This window comes from Hypanus sabinus, chromosome 8 (genome assembly GCF_030144855.1).
Source record: "Hypanus sabinus isolate sHypSab1 chromosome 8, sHypSab1.hap1, whole genome shotgun sequence".
Lineage (NCBI taxonomy): Eukaryota > Metazoa > Chordata > Chondrichthyes > Myliobatiformes > Dasyatidae > Hypanus > Hypanus sabinus.
Window position 1 is genome coordinate 134,785,025 of NC_082713.1, and position 23,149 is coordinate 134,808,173.

Genomic DNA, 23,149 nt, shown 5'->3' on the forward strand with positions numbered 1-23,149 from the left:
CATCCTCCATTATAAAAGTAATCCAGACTGGTTCTGTAAGATCTGGGGATCTAAGGTAGAACTTGCTCATAGATATTTCAGCATCTTTATATAAGTTCTTAATTTCTTCTAATGAGTAGTTGTGTGCACTAAATCTAATCTATTGTGTTTAGGACCTTACATATTTTATCCAATTTTATCCACGCTTTCAATCGCTCCCAGTACACCTTCACCAGTAAATCTGTTTACTTTGAATTCTTGATCACATAAATGCAAAATATATCCATGGTGATTTATCTGTTTTGAAAACTTTTAGATGGTCTTTGACTTAGAGTCATAGAGTCATACAATGTAGGCCTTACAGTTCAACAGGTCCATGACAACCAAGATTCCCATCTGAGCTAGACCCAGTTAGCTGTGTTTGTCTCATTTCACTCCAAACCTTCCCTATCCATGTACCTGTCCAAGTTATTTTTAAATTCTGTTAACGTACCTGCCTCAAACACTTCTTCTGGCAAGTCTTTCCACATACTAATCATCTCTGGGTGAAAACTTGCCCTTCAGAACCCTACTAAATCTCTCCCCTCTTACTTTAAGCCAACATGGATCTATAATTCTGGATTCTGTAACATCAGGAAAAAGACTGTGCATTGATCCTATCTATAGCTGTCATTCTTCTATGCAATAAAAGTAGTCCTAATCTGCTCAACCTCTCTCCATAACTCAGTCTCTTAAATCCAGCAACATCCTTGCAAATCTCCTCTGCCCTCTTTCCAGCTTAGTGGTATCTTTCCTATATCAGAGTGACAAAAACTGCATATTACATTCCAAATGCAGTCTCACCAATGCCTTGCACAACTGCAACATAACATCACAATATCTATGTCAGAGCCCTGAATGAAGAAGTACAACATGTCAAAAGACTTCTCACCACAGTCTACCTGCAATGTCACTTCAGGAAACCATGTATTCATACCCCCGAGAACCTTTGTTGGGCCTTTCCATTCACTGTGAAAGTCTTCCAGTCTTGTCATTCCAAACTGCAACACTTCAATGATTTCACTTAGGTTATCTCTGTTTGTAAATATCAAGATACTAATGGATTCTCTTCTGAATACTGGGAAGATGGAATCACTCAGAATACAAAATATTCTGTGATCGCCTTCGCTTTCAGTTTTTCTGGTGTTGGTCAAGAAGGTGATGTTCAGACCACGGAACTGAAATTACTACTTGAGGAGAGCAGAAGGCATCCAAACTTTTAACAGTTGTTTCCACAGTTTATAACTGATACTTCACCAGTATCTATCACTCATTTGTATTTCTCTAATTTTGAAGTTATTTACGTAAGTTGGTATTAGTGCATGTACCAAGATTATTTGAAAAGCTTGTCTTGTATAATGTTCCTACAGATCAAAATTATTGAATAGTGCATTGAGATAGAACAAAGTAAAACAGTAACAACGCAGAATAAAGTGTAAAACATACAGGGAAACTGCAGTGCAGGGAAACAACAAAGTACAAGATAATAATGAAGGAGATTGTGAGATCAAGATTCCACCTTATCATACAAGGGGTAGAAATTGTCTTTCAGTTAGGTGTTATTTACTTTTGGGCTTTACTTTCTTCTGTCTAATAAGAGAGAGGAGAAGAAAGAATATCTAGGGTGAGTGGTATCTTTGATTATGTTAGCTAAACTCATCTCCCACCTAAACAAGGACCTGGATCTGCTGCAATTTGCCTATTGCCACAATAGATATAGCAGATGCAATCTCACTGGCTCCCCACTCAGCCTTGGATCATCAGGACAATAGTAATACCCACGTCAGGCTGCAATTCATTTACTATAGATCAGCCTTCAATATAATCATATCCTTAGTTCTAATCAACAAGCTCCAAAACCTGGACCACTGTACATCATTCTGCAACTGGACCCTTGACTTCCCCACTGGGACACCACAGTCTGTGCAGATCAGAGATAACATCTGCTTGCAGACAATCAACACCGGTGCACCTCCAGGATGCGTGCTTAGCCCACTGCTGGATTCTCTCTGCACCTATGACTGTGTATATATGCACAGCTCTAGCTCCATCTATAATTTTGCCAAAGACACGATTATTATTTACACAATTTACACAATGAGTCATACAGAAGCAAGATAGATCAGCTGAATGAGTGATGTCACAGAAACAATCTTTCAATCGATGTCAGTAAGACTAAAGAATTAATTATGGAATTCAGGAAGTGGAAATTGAGGGAAAACAAACCAGTCCTTATTGAGGGATCAGAGCTGGAAAGGGTAATCAGTTTCAAATTTCCATCAATATTATTTCCACTTTTTTTGTACTACTTATTTCAATTAGTTTTATATATATATATCTATAGTAATTTATAGTTTTTATTATTATTTATAGCAATGTACTGCCATCGCAAAACAACAGATTTCATGACATATGCCAATAATATCAAACCTGACCCTACTTTATTGAGGCAGCAAGCATAGACAGAGTCACAGTTTTCATAGAGGGAGATGCTGTTTCTCTTGATGTGCTGAGCTGTAGCCATAACTCTCGGGAGTTTCTTATGGTCACATGAAGAGCAGTTGCTATGTTATGCATCTCGACAGAATTCTTTCTACGGTGCATTGATAAAAATTGCTGAGAGTTAACAGGAACATGCGAAATTTGATTAGCTTCCTGAGGAAGTAAAGGCCTTGATGAGCTCTCTTGATTGTAACATCAAAGTGGTTGGACCAGGACAGGTTTTTGATGATATTCACTCCTCGGAACTTTAAAGCCCTCAACCCTCTCAACTTCAGCACTGTTGATGTAGATAGAAGCATGTGCACTTCTCCCCTTTCTGAAGTCAACGACTAGCTATTTTGTTTAGTTGGCATTGAGGGAAGGTTGGTGGCATGACAGCATGTCACTAAGGTCTTTACCTCCTATCTGCCCTTCAACGCATCATTATTTGAGATATGGCCGATTACAGTGCAAACATAGATAGGGTTGGAACAGAATCTTTCCACGCAGCCATGAGTGTTCAGAAAGTAGTGCAGGGAGCTGAGAACACAACCTTGTGGAGCACCACTGTTCAGAATAATTGTGGCTGAGATGTTGTGGCCTATCCTTACTGATTGCATTCTATTGGTCAGGAAGAGGTGGATCCAGTTGCAGAGGGAGACATTGACTCCCAGGATGTCTTTATCTGTGATGAATTTGCCTAGAACTATATTTTTTTTATTAGGTACATTTGTACAATTGCTTGTTGATGCAAATATCTAACCAGCCAATCATATGGCAGCATCTCAATGCATAAAAGCATAAAAGCTCAATGCATAAAAGTGGTCAAGAGGGTCAGTTATTATGCAGAGCAATGTGGAAGAACTATGATGTAAATTACTTTCACCGTAGAATACTTGCTGGTCCCAGATGGGGTAGTTTGAGTAACTTCGAAAATGTTAATCTCCTGGGATTTTCATCCACAACAGTTTCTAGAGTTTATAGGGAACTGAAAAAAACAAAAATACTGTCCATGAGTGGCAGTTCTGTAGGTGAAAATGCCTTGTTAATGATGGAGGTCAGAGGAAAATGGCAAGACTGGTTCAAGCTAACCAGAAGGCAACAGTAACTCAAATGACCACTTGTTAAAGCAATGGTTCAATGGTTTTAGAATCAGGTTTACTGTCACCAGCGTATGTTATGAAATTTGTTGTTTTGTTGTAGCAGTACATTGCAATACATGAAAACAAAAACTATAAATTACAAAAAGGATATATAAACAAAGAAAAACATATTAAGTAAATAGTACAAAAAGAGAGGGAATAAAAATACTGAGGTAGTGTTCATGAGTTCATTGTCCATTCAGAAACCTGATGGTTGAGGGGAAGAAGCTGTTCCTGAAACTCTCTGTGTGTTTTGAGGCTCCTCTACCTCTTTCTCAAAGATAGCAATGAGAAGAGGGCATGTTCTGCATGATGGAAGTCCTTGATGATGGATGCTGACTTTTCGAGGCATTGCCTTTTGAAGGTGTCCTTGATGCTGTGGAGGCTAGTGCCCATAATGGAGCTGGCAGAGTTTACAACTTTCTGCAGCCTTTTCTGATCCAGTCCAGTGGCCTTGCGATACCAGATGGTGATGCAGCCGGTTAGAATATTCTCCATGGTACATCTGTAGAAATTTGTGAGTGTCTTGGGTGACATGCCAATTCTCCTCAGACTCCTAATGAAATATAGCCACTTCTGATTCCTGATGAGGACTGGTGTAAGGTCCCTCGACTTCTCCTTCCAGAAGTCTGCAATCAATTCCATGGTCTTACTGACAATGAGTGCAAGGTTGTTGCTCAGGCACCACTGAACCAGCTGATTGATTTCACTCCTGTACACTTCCTCATCACCATCTGAAATTCAGCCAACAAGAGTCGTGTCATCGGCAAATTTATAGATGGTGTTAGAACTGCCTAGCCACACAACTATGGGTGTAGAGACAGTAGGACATGCATCCTGGGTTTGCAGAAGAGCATCTCTAAATGTACAACATGTTGAACCTTGAAGTGGATGGACTACAGTAGTAGAAGACCAAGATCATGTACTCAATGAACACGTCATTACATACAGGAGGTAGTTAAGAAGTTTACCTGGAAGTTCAAGTTCCAGTTAACAATTACAGAATAGGATTTTGGCAGGACAAGGCCTTTATTTAATGTTTAAATGAGGGTATGAAATGACACGTGGATACACATTTTGCTATTTTGTTATTGGCAATATGTAGGTGCTGATGGTAAGGACAGCATTTCACACTCTTTAAGATGGTTTTGATAAACCATCTTCTTGAATCATATCAGACCTTATAATTGAGGTACACCCACATTATGCAGCAGTTTCAATATGACTGAGCTATTCCAGAGGGAAGTTATGAGCATTTCACTATAAGCACAAAGGGGCCAGTCTAGATCAGATTATCAGATTTCATTTCTGGAAGGATGTATGTCAATCAGCTGGGTTGTTGTGATAACTAATAGTTATTTTATCATCTTCAGTTATATTATTATGAAATTATAATAATTGATTATTTTATTTTACAATATAAATTTGGTATATTATAATTAATTTAGTATGTTAATATTAATTACATTTCAAGTTCAAGGTTGTTTAATGCCATTTCCAGTGCTTGAATGTAATGGAGAATGGAATAGATGTTACTCCAGACCCAGTGCAGCATAATAAAACACAGTTAAAGAGCACAGTAATATGAAACCACAACAAATATAACAATATAAATATTTTAAATGGATTGATTGTTCTGTGTGTCTATATAGTGCCATTAGGCACAGGAGTGTCTGTACATCGGGTGACTCCAACAAGAAATGATAGAAGTACTGGAGTTGGGGGTTTGGTTAGTGGGTGGAGATTCTGACCAGCTTTACAGCTTGGCGAATGTAATTACTTTTGAGTCCAGTGGTCCTGTCATGGGTGCTGTGCAGCCTACTTTAACTAGATACATTTTAAGAGATTGATTGGCCTAATCTTTTTAAGGTCACTTTTAATGGTCATTTCTCCTAATTCATTTGTTGGTTTCACAGATTTTTTTCTTGCCATATTATAGCCGTTCTTTTGGCTGCATTCCATTCCATTCAGCTTGATTTGTTGCTGTTCTAATTTAAGTGTAACGCCCTAGTAAGTGTTTTACTGCTAATGCTGTAGGGTATTCCATGTAATAGTCTTTCTGTAGAAGCAGCGTTTGTCTTTTTCAGCAGGAGATGAAAAGAGAAGACGCTGGAGAGAATCAGTCATAGGATTCAATCCAAATGTGATTCAATTGAGCCCAGGCAAGGAGATATGCCGAGGATCGGTGAATATGACTTTCAGAAGATTTGAGCTCAAACTTGTGCACATTTGACTGTTTAATTATAATGGGCCCTTTTGTTTCTTTTCTTTATTAACTCTTTGGTTATAGGTATAGGCATCCGTTAGTCTCATGAGACCATGGATTTGCGCCTTGGAAGGTTTCCAGGGTCGTATGGGAGACCGGCAGTTGCCCAAACTGCAAGCCTTCCCCTCTCCACGCCACCGATGTTGTCAAAGGGAAGGGCTTTAGGACCCAAGCAGCTTGGCACCGGTGTCATCGCAGAGCAATGTGTTGTTAAGTGCCTTGCTCAAGGACACAACTCGTTGCCTCAGCTGAGGCTCAAACTAGTGACCTTCAGATCAGTAGACCGATGCCTTATCCACTAGGCCACATGCCAACACTGACTTAACTCTTTGGTTAAGTTGACGTTCACAAATATACTTCTTTATAGTTGTATGTAGTGTACAATCTGTTATTTCATGCCGTCTGGCTATTGCTAGGCAGTAATCACACAAACTGGGATCGGGGTGGGCGAGATATCCCAACCCCATGGATTTGGCCATATACTCCCTAGACGTACAAAGCCGGAGAAAGATGGGTTCTCACCACAGAATCCAGTGGCTGTTAGCGAGGGGCTAAAGAGCTGCATTTCCAGAGACACCTGGTAAAAGGGGGGCTTCATTGTGGGGGCTTGTCTGGGAGTGAATTCATTGAACACTGTGAGATTGCCCTAAGAATTGATTAAGTGGGTTTGTGGTTAAGCATTTGTTAAACTATTGTCTGTGAAAGTGATTAAGATACTTGATTATGGATACTTCAGGGGTTAATCATTGGTGCAATTCAAAGAGATTAGCTTTAGCGAATGCTTGTGTTCTAATCAGGGTGGGTATCTGCAGCCCAGAAAATTAGGCTTTTAAGCACTGTTACATCATCAGGAAAAGTTACGATCACGGAGCGGCAACTTGACCAAACCGTGGGGAACGATGTACTGTTAGTTCAGACTAGCACTGACGTAACAGGAGTGAATCTGCCTGGTACCATTGAGGTCCCGGGAGAGGCAGGGCCATAGGCCTTCCATATTTTCCAAGGAAAGTGGAGCGTAGACGAGAGTGCCAAATTGGAAGCCGAGTTTCCTGTAGCTGAGTCTCCGGTAGAGACCTTAAAGACAAGTCGCTCTCGTTCTGTGGAGTGAGGGGAAGGAATGGTCTGATGTGGAAGGTTTAATGAATCCTCCAGTGAGAGTTGAAAATTCTGAGTTGGTATTGGCCCTTACATTCCTGGCAGAGAAATGGTAACGTGCACCGGCAGAGAGTCAAAGATATCGCAGGCTGAGGATATTCTTGGGAGTGAAGCCCACCTTCGGCGGGGAGAAGGAATAAGAGACTTGGGCAGAGCAGACCTCTCAGATGCTGGATGAGTGACTGTTCACTGATAATGTTCGCTGAAAAGACAGCAACTGGTAGAGAGTCCAAAAGGTCTGTCTGCTGAAGTCGTGAGGCCCTTAAAGGCAGAGAACCCTTAAGCTACTTCCGCAGGCTAAGTGTAAGTGCTAGAAAACATTTTTGGCATGACAGGAAGCCCAGTGGAGCTTATGATGAGACTTAGGAGCATGTTCCAGGAGAAAGTGGAGAAACTGACTGCCTACATTTTTTCAGCTGGAGAGACAGCTGCTTTGCTTGTGGCTTAGAGGTGCCACCCACGTGGCTGAGGTGAATCAGTTAAAGATGGACCAAGTTGCAAAGGGTATGCAATCACAGGACATGCTTTCAGTCTCTGAATCTGAAGATATGCTCCCCCTCCCTTGTTTGTTGAACTGATTAGAGAAGTAAGAGAGGAGATAAATGTGATGGAGTAGTGGGAGGCCTCCATCAGCGGGGTACAGTCCTTGGTAGTACCTCTGTTTCTGAAGTCCCACAAACAGGGGTGTTACAGGAGTTCATGGCAGACCTTACAGCCGAGGTGTCCTGGTTATTATCAGCAGGTGCTGCCACCAAGCATAACAAAGCCGATAGGGAGCCAGACCCACTGAGGGGACATACTAAGCAGAGAGCTGCTCTTGAATGGGGTCCCTTGAAAAAGGGGAGCAACCAGTATTGTCTGTGACAACTGTGATAAAGAGGGTCACTTCAGGCAAGAGTGTGAAGGATGGGGAAACCATCGGAAAGTGAGCCTACAGTTCCTTCAGCAGAAAGGGAAGTCGGAAAACTTTGGAGAAACCCAGTGAGAGAATGGCCTGGAGTCTCGGTGGTGGGGAGGGCAGGGGGAAGTCATGTTCCAACCAATGTTTCAAGGAAGAAACTAAAGTAAAAACCCTATTCCTGGCTTAGTGGGGCAAGCTCCAGTGTCTCACTACAGATTGACGGTATTTATACTACAGCCATACTTAACACTGACTCTCAGGTTAGTCCGCTGTACCATTTGTCCTAAAGCTGGTATTTGACGTGCTTACCATTGATGCAGCTCACTCTCCTAAGGCTTAGTACTGATGACTACCCATATGACTTGTCTTTGAAGCTGGAGTTTTCAGAGACAAATGCGGGTGTAGCTGAGGTCCTTGATATGTTAGTGTTGGTTTGTCCGGACCTGGTCAAGAAGGGTGAAGCTTCAATTCTCATGGAAACAAATTGTGAGGAGGCTAGTGGGAGCCTGCAAGGAGAAAGTTAGACAGAGCTTTCTGAAAACCTTGTCCATTCACCCTGTGTCCAGTGCTGCTTTTGAGGAGGTGTGCATCTTTCCCAGGCCGGATGATGAGCACAAACAAGGAACTGTGCGGTACACCCAGTCGAAACCCATCATGTTACGGCTGGGAAAATAGCCAGAGTGATGGGAAACTTCCTGGAATGCATGACCTTGGTGGATGTTCTGGAAGACCACGAAGAGTTATCACGCCTACCTGCGGGGTACTAGTGAGGCCCAAACTGCTGAAGCCATTGGTTGTACAGGTAAACAGGATGACAGTGATTGTCAGGAACACCTCAGAAAGGGAAGACACTCCCAGCCAAGGAATGCCAAAGTTACACCTTTTTCCGGTGACAGTAATGCCTAGTTTTCTGGTGAGACAAGCAGGAGAGAAACCAGCTCAAGGAAAGGGATAGTTGACAGCCAAGTCATTCAACTTTGGTGACTCCCTGGTACCCGGAAGTTGGAAGAGAAGATTTTTGACCGGGAAGATGTTGAAATTTGAAGGTGTCTTTTCTGCTGATAAATTTGATGTGGGTTGTTCCAAGAGTACTCGCCATACCATCTGAGAGACAGAGGACATCCCTTTCAGAGAAAGGTCTTGGTGACTGGCACCCGCCAAGGTGGAGGACATTCAGCAGCACCTGTGGAAGCTGAAGAAAGCTGGGATTATCACTGAGGGCAGGAGTCCATATGCACCCCCCATTGCGGTGGTGAGGAAGAAAATGGGAAGGTCCGAATGTGTGTTGACCATTGGACTCTGAACCGACGCACAGCCCCCAACCAATATACCGTTCCGAGGATCGAGAACGCACTGGCCTGCCTGAGTGAAGTGGTTCAGTGTACTGGACCTAAGCAGAGAGTAAGGCTGACAAGGAGAAGATGCATTCATCTGTCCACTTAGGTTCTTTCAATTTGCAGACCCCCAGTATTGCACACAGATGCCAGCCAAGAGTGAGACCAGTCGCTTTCACCAGCCAGAGTCTGTCACCCTGCAAGTGAAACTACCCCACACACAGACTGGAGTTCCTGACATGGAAATGGGCCGTGGTGGGTAAGTGACTATCTGTATGGTGCCAAGTCTGAGGTGAAGACAGACAGCAATCCATTGACTTATATCCTGACCTCAGTGAAGTTGAATGCCACAAGCCATCGTTGGTTGGCGGCGTTGTCTGCCCGTGATTTCAGCCTGAAGTACCGGCCGGGGAGCCGGAACATTGATGCAGATGCATTGTCCTGTGTGCACATAAAAGGCTGGAAATGGACAGAGAGTGGGAGAGTATTGCTGCACCTGGAGTTAAAGCCAAAGGCAAGGAAAGGGCAGGAATCGAGCAGTGGATCATTTGGGAGCTTCTGATGGTGCCATTCCACAAGCTTACTGCAACCTGACAGCTCTGAATGCAAGGCATTTGCCTGAGTTGGGTCCAGGGGAAGTGGCTACCGCTCAGTGAGATGACCCTTGTATAGGCACAGTTTGGTCAGCTGTTGTGGAAGCAGATATGCCCTAAGCTGAAAAGATGAAACACCCTGCCATTTCTCTACCACTGAGAGAATGGAACGAACTGGAGTTGAAGAACCAAGTTCTATATTGGGTCACGTCTCCTCCAGACAGGCCTTGGCGATCCCAGTCTGTTCTGCCTGAGAAGTATCAGAGGATTTTGTTGAGGTCATTTGGGGTTTGACAAGACCTGTGGATTGGTCTGAGATCAGTTGTTCCGGCCCCGAATGAAGCCTGATTTCAAAGAATACCACAAGTCATGCATTTGAGGTTTTCGGAGGAAGATGATGCCTGTGAAGACTGCTCCTTTATCCTACTTACAGAGTGCAGTGCCACTAGATTTAGTATGTATGGATTTCCTCTCCATAGAGCCTGATTCCAGCAACATGCTGAATGTCTTGGTAATTACTGATCACTACCCTAGATATGCCACAAAGGATATGAGGGAGGCCACCATGGCCAAAGTGTTATGGGAGAAGTATTTTGTTCATTATGGGCCTTCCCAAATGGATACATAGCGATTAGGGAAGGGATTTTGTGAATAGGCTCATACATGAGTTACTGAGCATGCTTGGAGTTGAGAAGTTGAGGGTTATTGCCTTATTGCGCTGAGGGTGATCCCCAGCCTGAGAGGTTCAACTGGATATTGATAGACATGCTTGGAACCCTAGAGATCAGCAAGAAGAACAAATGCATTGGGCATCTGGTCCATTGCTACAACTGTACACAGAACGATGCCACTGGATACTCACCATATTATTTGATGTTTGGACGCACAGCAAGATTGCCTGTAGACCTCTGTTTTGGGACTGATGGGGAAGATTTGCCACAGAAGACCTATCTGAAGTATGTGTCTAACATGAGGAGGGAATGAGGGAATTGCAAAACGTTTATGAACTCGCAGAGGTCTCTGCTACCAAGCAGGATCAAGGAGATAAGAGGAGAAATGACCAAGAGATTAGGTTCTCCCAAATGATGCCTGGAGACAGAGTTTTCAAAAAAAAATTGTGGGCTACTAAGGAAGCATAAGTTGGCTGATTGCTGGGTGGCTATGTCTTACGTAGTGGAGAGTCAGATGCCAAACCTACTTGTTTTCTGAATGAAACCAGAGGAGGGGAATGGCCTTGTCAAGGTTCTCCATTGGAACCACCTCTACCTCTGGGACAAAAGCTACATGTGACCCAGAGCCTGACCTGGACCCTACACCTAATAAGAGGACTTTGTGGTGATGTGGCAGAACAGAAGGACAAACACTGGAAAGGCCTGGAAGGGACTTAGCCACTGAATATGGTACGAACTCAGACGACGAGGAAATGGAAGTATGGTATATGCTACCCTATGCCAACTCTCCAATTATGGACGAAGAGATTTCCCAGCCTCCCCACTCTGCCACTGTGATGTAGATGAAATGGAGTGGGGGGGGGGGGCACTAGCAGTGGACAGGCAGGCTTGCAGCTGGACAATGAAGGGAGACTGAAGGGAGACTCTAAAGTAACTGGAAATGAGGCTGAGCTCAACCAAGTGACAGGGGACCTGAGTTACTGGAAGGCACAAGTAATGGACAGAGAGAGGTCTCTCCATGTAAACAGGAAAGATCCTAGAAAGTGTCTGAAACTGAAGAAGTAGATAATGGGATAAGGAGGCCTTAGAGAGTCAGGAAACTCCCAGGTAGACTGGCCTATATTGCCGATTTCACTAGTGAGATATGCCTCTACCATTTACAAATAGATTGGAGGTTCTGACATCAGGAAATTCTGTTGAAAATTATGTTATTAATGAGGAGATGATGAATTATTTCAGGTCATGAAGAAATGACTATTTTGATGGGAGAGAGAGTGTAACACCTTGGTAAAGGCTTTACTGCTAATGTAGGATATTTCATGTAATGGTCTTTCCGTAAAAGCAGTGTTTGGATTACTGTTGGGGATAAGGGATGTCTAGGAATGTGGGCCATCCAAACAGGAGAGTGGAATGGGGAGAAGTTCCTAGGAAAGGCTGGGGGAACGGTTTTGTGACTGACACCAGCAGTGGTGGGTCTTTGTTTCTTTTCGGCAGGAGGTAAAGAGAGAAAATGCTGCGGAGAACCAGTCATAGGATTCGAAGCGGTACAGAAGCATGATTCAGTGGAACCCAGGTGCGGAATTCTGCTCAGGGTCGTTAAAATGGCTGTTGGAAGATTTGAGCTCCAATCTGTGCACATTTGACTGTTAAATTAAAACGGGCCCTTTGCTTTTTTTCTTTCTTTATTAACTCTTTGGTTAAGTTAATGTTCACAAATATACATCTTTATAATTTTATGCAGTGGGCATTCTGTTATTTCATGCTGACTGGCTATTGTAGACAGTAAATCTCACAGCATCCACACAAACCAGGGTCAGGGTGGGCGAGACAGCCCAACCCCAAGGATTTAGAGGGACCAAAGATACATACTCCCAAGACATATGAAGCCAGAGAAAGATGTGTTCTTGCTGCAGAATCCAGTGGCTGTTAACAAAGGGCTAACGAGCTGCACTTCCTAAGGCACCCAGTAAAAGGGGGTTTCATTGTCATAAAGCAAAGTGTGACAGCAAGCTGACACCAAATGTTGACAAAGGTTTTACCTTCCTAATTGAATGCTAAATGATTCCTCACAGATTTACTATTGATCAAATGGTATTACATCACATAAGCAACATATTGACATAGGGCGGGGAGCTCAAACAGCTCTGAGAAAGGAGTCATATATCAGCTCTATAAATATAGCATTGGCTTGGGACTCCACCAGCACCAGTTCTTCCTGTTCTCTGAAAGTACTGAGAGAAGGCGTCTACAGTGTTTGAGCATCCCAGGAAAAAATGTTCTGAAGCATGCCTGCTGGTTCTGGAAATTAGACTAATGGGGATGAGGTCCTGCTTACTAGCACAAGTTCATTCTGGAGGATGAAAGCCAATGAGTGTTTTTTTTTGCTGCAATAGTGGGCTGAAGATCTGTAAGTATTGCTGGATGACAAAGGGGAGGAAAGTGTCTTGTTAATATCTGGCAATATAAAATGATTGTGCCAATTAAATGAGATTGAGATTCACAACTGTCATTTTAGGACACCCTTCTCAAATGATGGCTTCCACATGCAGGGGGGTTCATGAAAATTGACAGAATCCATTACTTTTCATTTGAATCTACTCAATTATGTTCTATGTTCTAAATGTTTTACTCATATTAAATACCTGAACCACATTATATTCCACTCCTCAATAGTTCCTCAACTGTCCAGGCATCCATGTTCCCCAATCAGTTTAAATTCTTCACCCTCTATATATACCATACATTGATAAATGGCTTGCATCCTATGAAACCTCCTCCAGTAACCTCAATCCTAATTATCTCTTCCTCAGTGCTCCTGGAACTAAACTTTGATAGCATTCTCAAACCAAGCCTTCCATCTCTCATTGTTCCCAAACTGCCAGCCCAACAGCTGAGAGAATGGAGGCCATTTCAGTGCTATGAAAGAAACACTACAATTACAGAATTATCAGTCTTCATTCATATCTTCTCGGAACCAGGAACTGTGTCCTATTAATTTGAGTGGGAACTCCTTCCCAATTATTCTCAAAGTCCAGCATCAACTTCCCTTCCAAACTCCACTACTATGATTCTAGACTTGCACACCAGCTAGTAAACCTAAAATATTTTCCACATACCATTTCCATTCAGAGACAAAGTTTTTGTTACAACCCTATCAACCTGTGATGCCACTTTCAATGAATTATGGACCTGTATTCCCAGATACCTTTTTTCTACCACACTCCACAGTCTCTACTAAGACCTTCCCTGGCTGGTCCAACCAATGTGCAAAACCTCACACTTGTCTGCCTCAAATTCCATCTGCCATTCTTTTAGCTAATTTTTCCAGCTGAAGCAATCTCTCTTCAAGCCATGATAACCTTCCTCACTGTCCACTGCACCCCCAGTCTTGGTGTCATCCACAAATCTTCTGATCCAGTTAACCACATTATCATCCAGATCACTGATATAGATGACAAATAACGACGGACCCAGCACCGATCCCTGTGGCACACCACTATTCACAGGCCTCCTGTTGCAGAAGCAACGCCCTACTACCACTCTCTGGCTTTTCCTACAAAGCCAATGTCTAATCCAATTTACTACCTCATCCTGAATGCTGAGTGACAGAACCTTCTTGACCATTGACCTTATCAAATGTCCTTGCATAATTTGATCAAGATTTACCTCATAATTCACTGCACCTCAACATATGGGCTTAATAGGATGAATGTCATGTGTGATTTCTTCTACCTGTAATAATTAGATGCAAAGATCACCAATTAACTCTCATATCCATAAACTTGAGTCAAACTTTCAAAAAACATACACAAAGAAGTAAAAGCAAACTGTTCATTTTCGGGACATGGAGAAGTTTTACCTATGACAGAAGTTCTAATTTACTTCAGAAGTCATACAATTTATACAGAAAGTAAGCCAGTTCAACGTCTATTGACCCGAGCAGTATTTAGAAACAATTAGGCTCTAACTGATGTGGGAAGGCAATATAATTACATATTGTCTGTTAAAGAGACACATTAATTTTTGCACAGCTGTACTTTAGCAACAGAATTACAAGCTGTTCTGTATGTATTACAATTCTCCTGTCCTTACAGAACAATTTAATGTGTCAGTTAGTTTGAGGAAAACCAATGGGAGTTTTATTTGCATAATTAAAATATCACAAACCTAAAATTGTCTGCTGAGTTTGTCAGTATATAGACCTCCTAACGAAGGAATGCTTAGAAGAATTGTTTAACATCATTGATATAAGCCAACAGCTTCTATCATTTTGTAAATAATCAGTTTACAATTGTTTTTAAAAAAGACAATTTTGTGAACATGATGATAATAATATAGCCAATATTCAAAGTTATGAATGAAGTCAAACATGCAGAACAGTTAGTGATTGCATGTCCAAAGAGACCATCCTTCAGATGGTAAATTAAATAAGCCATTGTTACAGGGTATGAATGAAATTCGGGCTTTGTTGTTTTTACTGAACTCCTTTCCCAATAAGGATGATGAAAGGCCTGAAGCCAACTGTCCAGACAGCCAATTATGATTAACCCTGTGGCTCCATTCCTCTCATTCCCCTTTCCAAAATGCTGCCAATGATAATATTCCAGTTACCCACAGCAATCAACAGACTTGTCTAATGCCCCTCAAGGACAGGAGAAGAGGTGACAGCTGTCAGTATGATTTTGGCAAGTTAGCAATCTAAGTTATTGCCATAGCAACAGATAAGTCAGATATGGCCACAAGCAGTGAACTTATTGTATGAAGTAAGATTAAACACAGGAAAGAAGATTGTTGTAAATTTTTTAAAAAATTCTTGGGAGATTTAAAGACATGCTCTTAAATGTTACAGAAAACTTTGACAAACTTCTATAAATGTGTGGTGAAGAGTATATTGACTGGTTGCATCACAGCCTAGTATGGAAAGACCAATGTGCTTTAATGGAATATCTGATAAAAAGTAGGGGATATGGATCAGTCCATCACAGGTAAAGCCCTCACCACTATTGTGCATATCTGCACAAAGCACTGTCACAGGAAGGCAGCATCCATCATTAGGGAACCCCCCCCCCCTCCACCCCCAACCAGGTCATGTTCTCTTCTCGCTGCTGCCATCAGGAAGAAGGTACAGGAGTTTCAGGACTCACACCACCTGGTTCAGGAAAAGTTATTACCCCTCAACCATTCGGCTCCTGAACCAAGGGTACAGCTTCAGTCATCTTCATTTGCTCCATCAAAGAAATGTTCCCTCAACCTAAGGACTCACTTTCAAGGATTCTTCATTTCATGGTCTCATTATTTATTTCATTCTTTATGAATTTGCACAGCTGTTCTTTTGCACACTGCTTGCCCACCCTGTTGGTGCAGTCTTTCACTGATTCTATTATGATTATTGTATTTATTGAGTATGCCCACAAGAGAAGGAATCTCAGGGTAGTACATGGTGACATATATGTTCTTTGATAATAAATTTATTTTGAACTTTGAAAAGATTAAAGCTATTTATATGTTCTACAAACAGACATTTGAAGCCAATGTTACAACTTTTTAAAAAAGGTTTTCTGCAAACATTCAATCATTTGAAGTTCTTCCTAAAGCTCAACACTTAAATGTCTCTAGTCAGTGGAAGCAGAACCCCAATGCATCTCACTTCCATAGAAAGTGTCTTTGAAGGATTTACTTTAAGAATCTGGAAGAATTCCAGTGGAAAAGCTTTTCAGGATTTTGTCATTGAAAAGAGTAGACAAGCCTCATTGCACTGACATTCAGGCATCAGCTTTTGTTTTTGCATTTCTGAAATCTCGAATTTGGCAAAAAGTTTTCCTAGTATAAAAAGGCCTTTTTTGATTAAATTGCTTGCTCCCAAGTATTGCTGCCTGAGAAAGGTGGACTAAATTTGTTTCTCCTGACATAATTGACAACTAGGTAATCCAAGTGAGATAAAGTATCCTTATGAAGTGATGTACTCTGTTCGGTGTGAGATGCTTCTGTTACTGACTTGTTTTCTTTTATTCATAACTGGATACATATAAAAGGACCTGAATTTATGAAGTGTCTCTTGCATTCTCACCATATGTCCAAGGTACTTTCTGTCCAATTATGTTTTGATTTGTAGTCACTATTTTGCAATGCAAATTACACTGCATTCAATTTGCACACTGTAAGAGGCCACAGAGAGTGTGGTGATAAACACCCTCCAAACAGTTTTGATGATATTGTTTGAGTTAAATATTAATTATGACAACTGGTAGAACTTGAGTCCATCAACCAAAGCCATGGGAAAGAGCAGACATGGGTCAACTGGAACTCATGCACAGTGGGACAGTGACAATGTTTTTTTCTTGCTGGATGAATGCAAAGTGCCATAGATTTCTGAAACAAAACCTCCAAGTTCTGAAAAGACTCAGCTTGTGAAGAACTATGTGTGAGAAAGAGTTCATGTTTTTGGTTGATGGCCTTCTGTCAGAAAATACATACATGATTTAAAGATTTTCATGCTTTTATGGGAGTAACATTGATAGTAAAATCCTGTTTAACTCCAACATTCTTCACTGCTACTTCTCCAGCAAAACAGGGATGAACAGTTTTTTTATTTGTTGGTAGAGGCAGACTAGCAATCTAAACCATTTCCAAAGGCAACTGATGAGAAACATATTTTATTTTGTAAGGAACTCATAATATCTTAAGTAACACAAAATGTTGGAAGGAACTCAGCAAGTCAGGCAGCATCTACGGAAATGAATAAACAGTTCATGTTTTAGGCCGAGACACCTCATCAGGACTGAGAGGGAAGGGGGGAAGATGCCAGAATAAAAAGGTGGTGGAGGGGAAAGAGAAGAAGCTAGAAGGTGATAGGTGAAGCTAGGTGTGTTGAGCGGGAATGAAGTAGGTGGCTGTGAGGTGATAACTGGAAAAGGCAAAGGGCTGGAGAAGAAAGAATCTGATAGGGGAGGAGAGTAAACCACGGAAGAAAGGAAAGGAGGAGGGCCACCAAGGGGAGGTAATAGGCAAGTGAAAACAGATAAGAGGCCAAAATGGGGAATAGAAGAAGAGGGATGGGGGATGGAAAAATATTACTGGAGGTTGAAATTCATGTTCATGCTGTCAGGTTGGAGGCTACCTAGATGGAATATGAGGCATTGCTCCTCCACCTTGAGAGTGCCCTCATCATGGCAGAAGCGGAGGTCATGGACCAACATGTCAGAACGGGAAGGGGGATAGTAATTAAAGTGGCTTGTCACTGGTAAATTCTACCTCATGCAGATGGAGCAGAGGTGCTCGACAAAGTGGGCCCCCGATTTACATCAGGCCTCACCTGTCTTACCTCTCCTCTTCTTCTCACCTCTCCATCATCTCCTGCTGGGCGTCCCTCCTTTTCTCCTTTCTCCCATGGTCTACTCTCCTCTCCTATCTGATTCTTTCTTCTCCAGCCCTTTACCTTTTCCACCTTTCTTAAGTGTACATATTAAATCTAGCTGCTTGCACCTTCCTCTCAGAGGACAAATATGCCTGATTCATCTAATTTCCTCACTGTCCAGTTTCAATAATATTGCAATTCAGGTTGCTGGTCATATGCTTGGACTTACAAATGTAAATCCTTGGATGGAAGCCAAGGCAGCGAATGTAATTCAAAGAATCTTATGACTTACTGTGTCCTTTATACACTTGTCAAAAGAACTCTCCAAAACTGCCTTTTCTGCCAGAAAGAGATCAGAACTGTATCCTGGTGTTCTACAGTACTAGTAATGCATACACTACTTATTATATCCCAGTATTATTCAGTGAAAGCTTGGTGCTCAGAAGTAGTGTAACCCATTATGATGCAGTAATGTTTCTGTGTCCACCAGTACTGCATCCCTGTGTATACAGTGACAGTCCTATGCCTGTCACAACGATAATCCATGATCATGGATACAAATTACAAAGGAGTTGGAGTTTGCTGGCTAGAGGCAAATTGGGGTGGACAAATCCCCAGGGTGTTCCCTCGAACCTTGTGGGAGATAAGTGTAGGAACTGCAAGGTCCATAGAAACATAGAACGTCTGCAGCACAATACAGACCCTTCGGCCCAGAATGCAGAGATACTTTAATCTTCTTTAGTGACAGGCGAGGTACTGGAGGATTGGAGGATAGCTGATATTGCTCCGCTGTTTAAGAATAAACTAGGAAATTATAGGCCAATGAGCTTGACATCAGTAGTCCGTTGATGTTTGTCATTTATCTCAATGATCTGAATGATAGTGTGGTGAACTAGATCAGCAAATTTGTAGATGACACTAAGATTAGGGGTGTAGTGGACAGTGAGGAAAATTATCAAAGCTTGCAGAGGGACCTGCATCAGCTGGAAAAATGGGCTGAAAAATGGCAGATGGAATTTAATGCAGACAAGTGTGAAGCTTTGCACTTTGGTAGAACCAGCCAGTGTAGTTCCGACACAGTGAATGGTAGGGCACTGAGGGGTGGAATGGAACAAAGAGATCAGGGAATATAGGTCCATAATTCAACATATTACAGGTAGATAGGGTCATAAAGAAAACTTTTGGCATATTGGCCATCGTAGATCAAAGTACTGAGTACAGGAATTGGGAAGTTATGCTGAAGTTGTAAGACATTGGTAGTGCGGTCACCTACCTACAGGAAAGGTGTAAACAAGGTTGAAAGAGTACAGAAAGTATTTTTAAGGATGTTTCTGGGACTGGAGGACCTGAGTTATAAGGAGAGTTTGAGTAGGTTAGAACTTTATTCACTAGACATAGAAGATTGAGGGGAGATTTGATAGAGGTATACAAAGTTATGAGGGGTGTAAATGCAAGCAGGCTTTTACCACCGAGGTTGGGTGAGACTAGAACTGGAGGTCGTTGGTTACGGATGAAAGGTGAAATGTTTAAGGGGAAGTTTCTTCACTCAGAGGGTGGAGAGAGTGTGGAATGAGCATCCAGCACATGAGGTGGGTGCATTTTCAATTTCAACCTTTAGGAGAAGTTTGAATAGGTACATGAATGGGAGGGGTATGGAGGGCTGTGGTCTGAGTGAAGTTCAATGGACCTAAGCAGTTTAAATGGTTCTGCATGGACTAGATGGGCCAAAGGGCCTGTTTCTGTTTGTACTTTTTATCCTCTACTCACCTTGGTATTCCAGGTTCTTTCCACAGAATCACTTACTTTACAGAACCAATAACAATTTAATGTTTTAGTCATTTTACAGTGCAAATTGATATTTTATTAATAGTTGAATTAAGATGAAGTCAGCAGGTACGGGAAGTTGATAAAATGCCCCTACTGATGGTTTATTGCCGTACCATGTGTTTCGTGACTCACAACCAAATCAGTTTTCTGAAAGCACTTGGCTGAGTTACCAAGCCGGCTTTTAAAAGGATTTTTGTGCGCTCCAAACTGTGGGGGAAGAAAAACAGCTGAAGAAAAAAGCATATTCACAAACTTGTTTTATAACATTGGGCAATTTAAACAAAAAGCTTCTGGAACAGTGGACAACTGAGTTCAATTAACAGATAAACGTCCAGCATGCAATAGCTAACATCACCCACCATAATTCCTGCCTTGCATATTTATATAATTAAACGTCCGTGCAATGTAATACTTGTGGCATTGTTTCGTTTTCCAGCGTACTCCCGAAAATCGTGAACCCTCTGAAGACCGAAAAGGTGAATTTAAATACATATACCTTTAGGAATCTGGGGGGGAAGAAGGGTTGAATTATATCTTTCCGCGCTCCTAGGGATTTATTCCTCAACCACGTAATTCTGAATTATGCTTCTGCTATCATAGCTAGTGAATGGGGTAGAGAAGGTGGAAGACTGCTGGATGGAATACATGAACCTTGCAAACTGTGGAAGAATACTTTATTAATGTCTAAAGGAAATGTGATGGCACTAGCAGTTTTAAATAAATTCGGCCTTATTGGGGAGAGCATCATTTGGATTTTCGGGGGCGGGACATTGTATGCATGCAGCTTTAAGGATGGCTGCGTTTGAGGTGGCAAGTATGGGGTTGCTGTGTGGAGACGTTTATTTTTACGTCTCTATCTGCCGGCCCGGCTGCGTAGGGTGAGCTTGCTACGTCTGCTACCAGGTAACCGGGATTGGATACACAATCAGAACGGCTAACCTTTCTGGCGAGGGCAGAGAGAGAGGGAGGGAGAGGCGGGGTGGTGGGGAAAGGAGGGAGATGAGTTCGTCCTTAACCTTGCCCGCTTGCTTTTGCAGGTTTTTGTTCTGAAGTGGAACTCTGCGGGCTGCAGGCCTTCATTTGAGCGGTGCGGACGGGAGGGAGCTCCGAAAAAAAAAAGAAGCAGCTCGGGGATAATGAGCAGCAAACGCCGCGAGGGTCAGCGGCTGCTGTCAGCGGAACGCGCCCAGCAGAGCGGCAAACGGAGCCGGCCGGGCGCTTCGTCCTCCCCGCGGCTCAGGGACCTGTCCGGTGCTGAAAGCGGCGGCCGCGCCAGCAACTCGCTTCCTACTTGGATGCGCCTGTATTTCTACGGGATGCACGGGATCACGCTGGACGTCCTGCTGTCCTCGGTGCGGCGCTTCGCGCGGACCAGCGACCCGAAGATGCTGGGCTACTCGTCGCCCTACCTCGCTGTGCTCCACTCGCTCTCCCACCTGGCCCTGGAGAAACTCTACCTGCAGGGGAGGAATTTCCAAGGCCGGCCCGTGGTCTTCCACCTGCTGCTCTACCCCTCGGTCTACGTGGGCTTGCAGAGCCTGTTGTCCACGCTGGCGGAGGGCTCGGGTTCCTCGCTGCTCACCCTCCTGCTACACTACCTCCTCGCCCTCTACGACTCGCAGCTCTTCCTCAAGGGCTTCCTCCGCTTACAGTGTTGCTGCCGCCGAGCTCGGCTGCCCGAACGCTTGCCCTCGCCCCGGGGTCTCCCCGGCTCCCTGCGCTTCGTCTTTTACGGGATGCACGGATTTTTGGACGAGATCTTCTTCACATCCATGTTCAACCTGGTGGAGAACTCGGACCGCAGGCTACTGGGTCACACGTCGCTCTGGTCCTTCCTCATGTACGGCAGCTGCAGCTTCGTGGTGGAGAAGCTCTACTTCTATCTGTACTACCGCCTCGGCTGGACCACTTGGCAGAGGTTGCCCGTGTACATCCTCTTCATCTACACCTGGGAATTCACCTGGGGACTGGGGCTCCGCCACTACGACGCCTGCTCCTGGGATTACTCTCACTATCCGCTCAACTTCATGGGCCTCATCACCCTAATGTACCTGCCTGGTTGGATCGTGCTCAGTTACTATCAGGACGTGTTGTCTAACGTGTTACTACGTGTGCAGTGTGCCAAGAGCAAAAGCTCCAAGACAGTCTGCAGCAATGGCAAAAGCAAAGAACCCTGACTGGAGCAAGAAGTTTATTTTTTAGTACATCTGAAATTAACGGGAGTTTTGATAACGATTGGGATATATTTTAATAAACGGCGGAGAGCTACGATTAAATATTTAGCTTTGCATAAGATTGGTAAATATTAACGATCATCAAAAGGATTGCAAGTCGGCTTCCAGTGGGCGCATATTGCCTTTCATTGCTAGCAACTCTCCAATTGTAGTTGTCTGTCCATACTCTACTCTCACGGCCCACGGTGTTCAAGATGTGCGTGTTGTGGCTATAATTCTCGAATCTGCTGAGTTCTGTATTTGAAGTATAACCATCACATTAACGTGTGCGACATCAGACATTGCTTGCAGTAGTGTTGTAAATCTCACGTTGAGTAGGTTCAGTTTAAAAAAATAGCAACGCGGGAAGATCTTTGCCAGCTAAGCTGCCTGGGGCATTGAAACCCAATTTGAAAATCAGTTATTCCCTGCCATATTGATTAACAGCACAAAAAAAATGCTAAAGGTATTTAAAAAAAAGTAGTCAGTCAATCAGAATGGTGCTACGAGAGACTTCCTTAACACCTCATCCATGAGGCGAAGTGAATCCCAATTGGATCCAAAACGACCAATCAAACCCAACATTAGCACATTTAGGTGAATTTGGTACGTTCTCCGAGTGGATAAAGGAAGCACTAGTTCCTACGATTGTACCACGTGTTTTATACACTTGACAGTATTTGTAATCAGCCACATTTAGTGGGCAACAGGTGAGAGGTTTTTTAAGTCAATGGAACTCAGTCCCTTTGTGAGCCACACCTTCATTCTAATACTCTAAGTGCTACAATTTGTAATTCCAAAAATAAATTGTATGTATATTAATTTTAAAATGTGTGATTATTCTTAGGCTAATTTTATTAAACATAATTGAATGTAGATAGTGAAATCTCCACCTTGGCTGATAACTTCCTCAAATCACTGTTTTTGTATTGGTCTGTAGACATCAACATTGTTTCTCTAACAGATGTTAACCACATGAACTATACTTCAATACTGTACTTTTGTGGATTTATTTTAAGGATACATATATTTTTTTTTTGCAATATTGTTTGATAACAACCATGTGTCACTGTGTTATTACAATACTTAAGTTAAAAAATCTCTACAATTTTGGCTTCAGTACAGAGAATAAACAAATACTTACATAAGAGACTGTAAACATGCTAAGCTAAGGCCACAGTTTAAATCTGTACA

General features: G+C 42.7%; 1 protein-coding gene across 1 annotated transcript; it reads left to right on the forward strand.

The window, feature by feature from the left end:
- The first annotated feature begins 20,787 nt into the window (after nt 1-20,787).
- On the forward strand, nt 20,788-22,206 carry tmem229a (transmembrane protein 229A). Its single transcript, XM_059976559.1, has one exon. It carries the CDS (start codon nt 20,879-20,881, stop codon nt 21,917-21,919), a length of 1,041 nt encoding a protein of 346 aa, XP_059832542.1. The 5' UTR covers nt 20,788-20,878; the 3' UTR covers nt 21,920-22,206.
- The last annotated feature ends 943 nt before the right edge of the window (nt 22,207-23,149 follow it).

Excerpts from the sequence above, each read along its gene's own strand:
- tmem229a (XM_059976559.1), top strand. The coding sequence starts at position 20,879 with ATGAGCAGCAAACGCCGCGAGGGTCAGCGGCTGCTGTCAGCGGAACGC.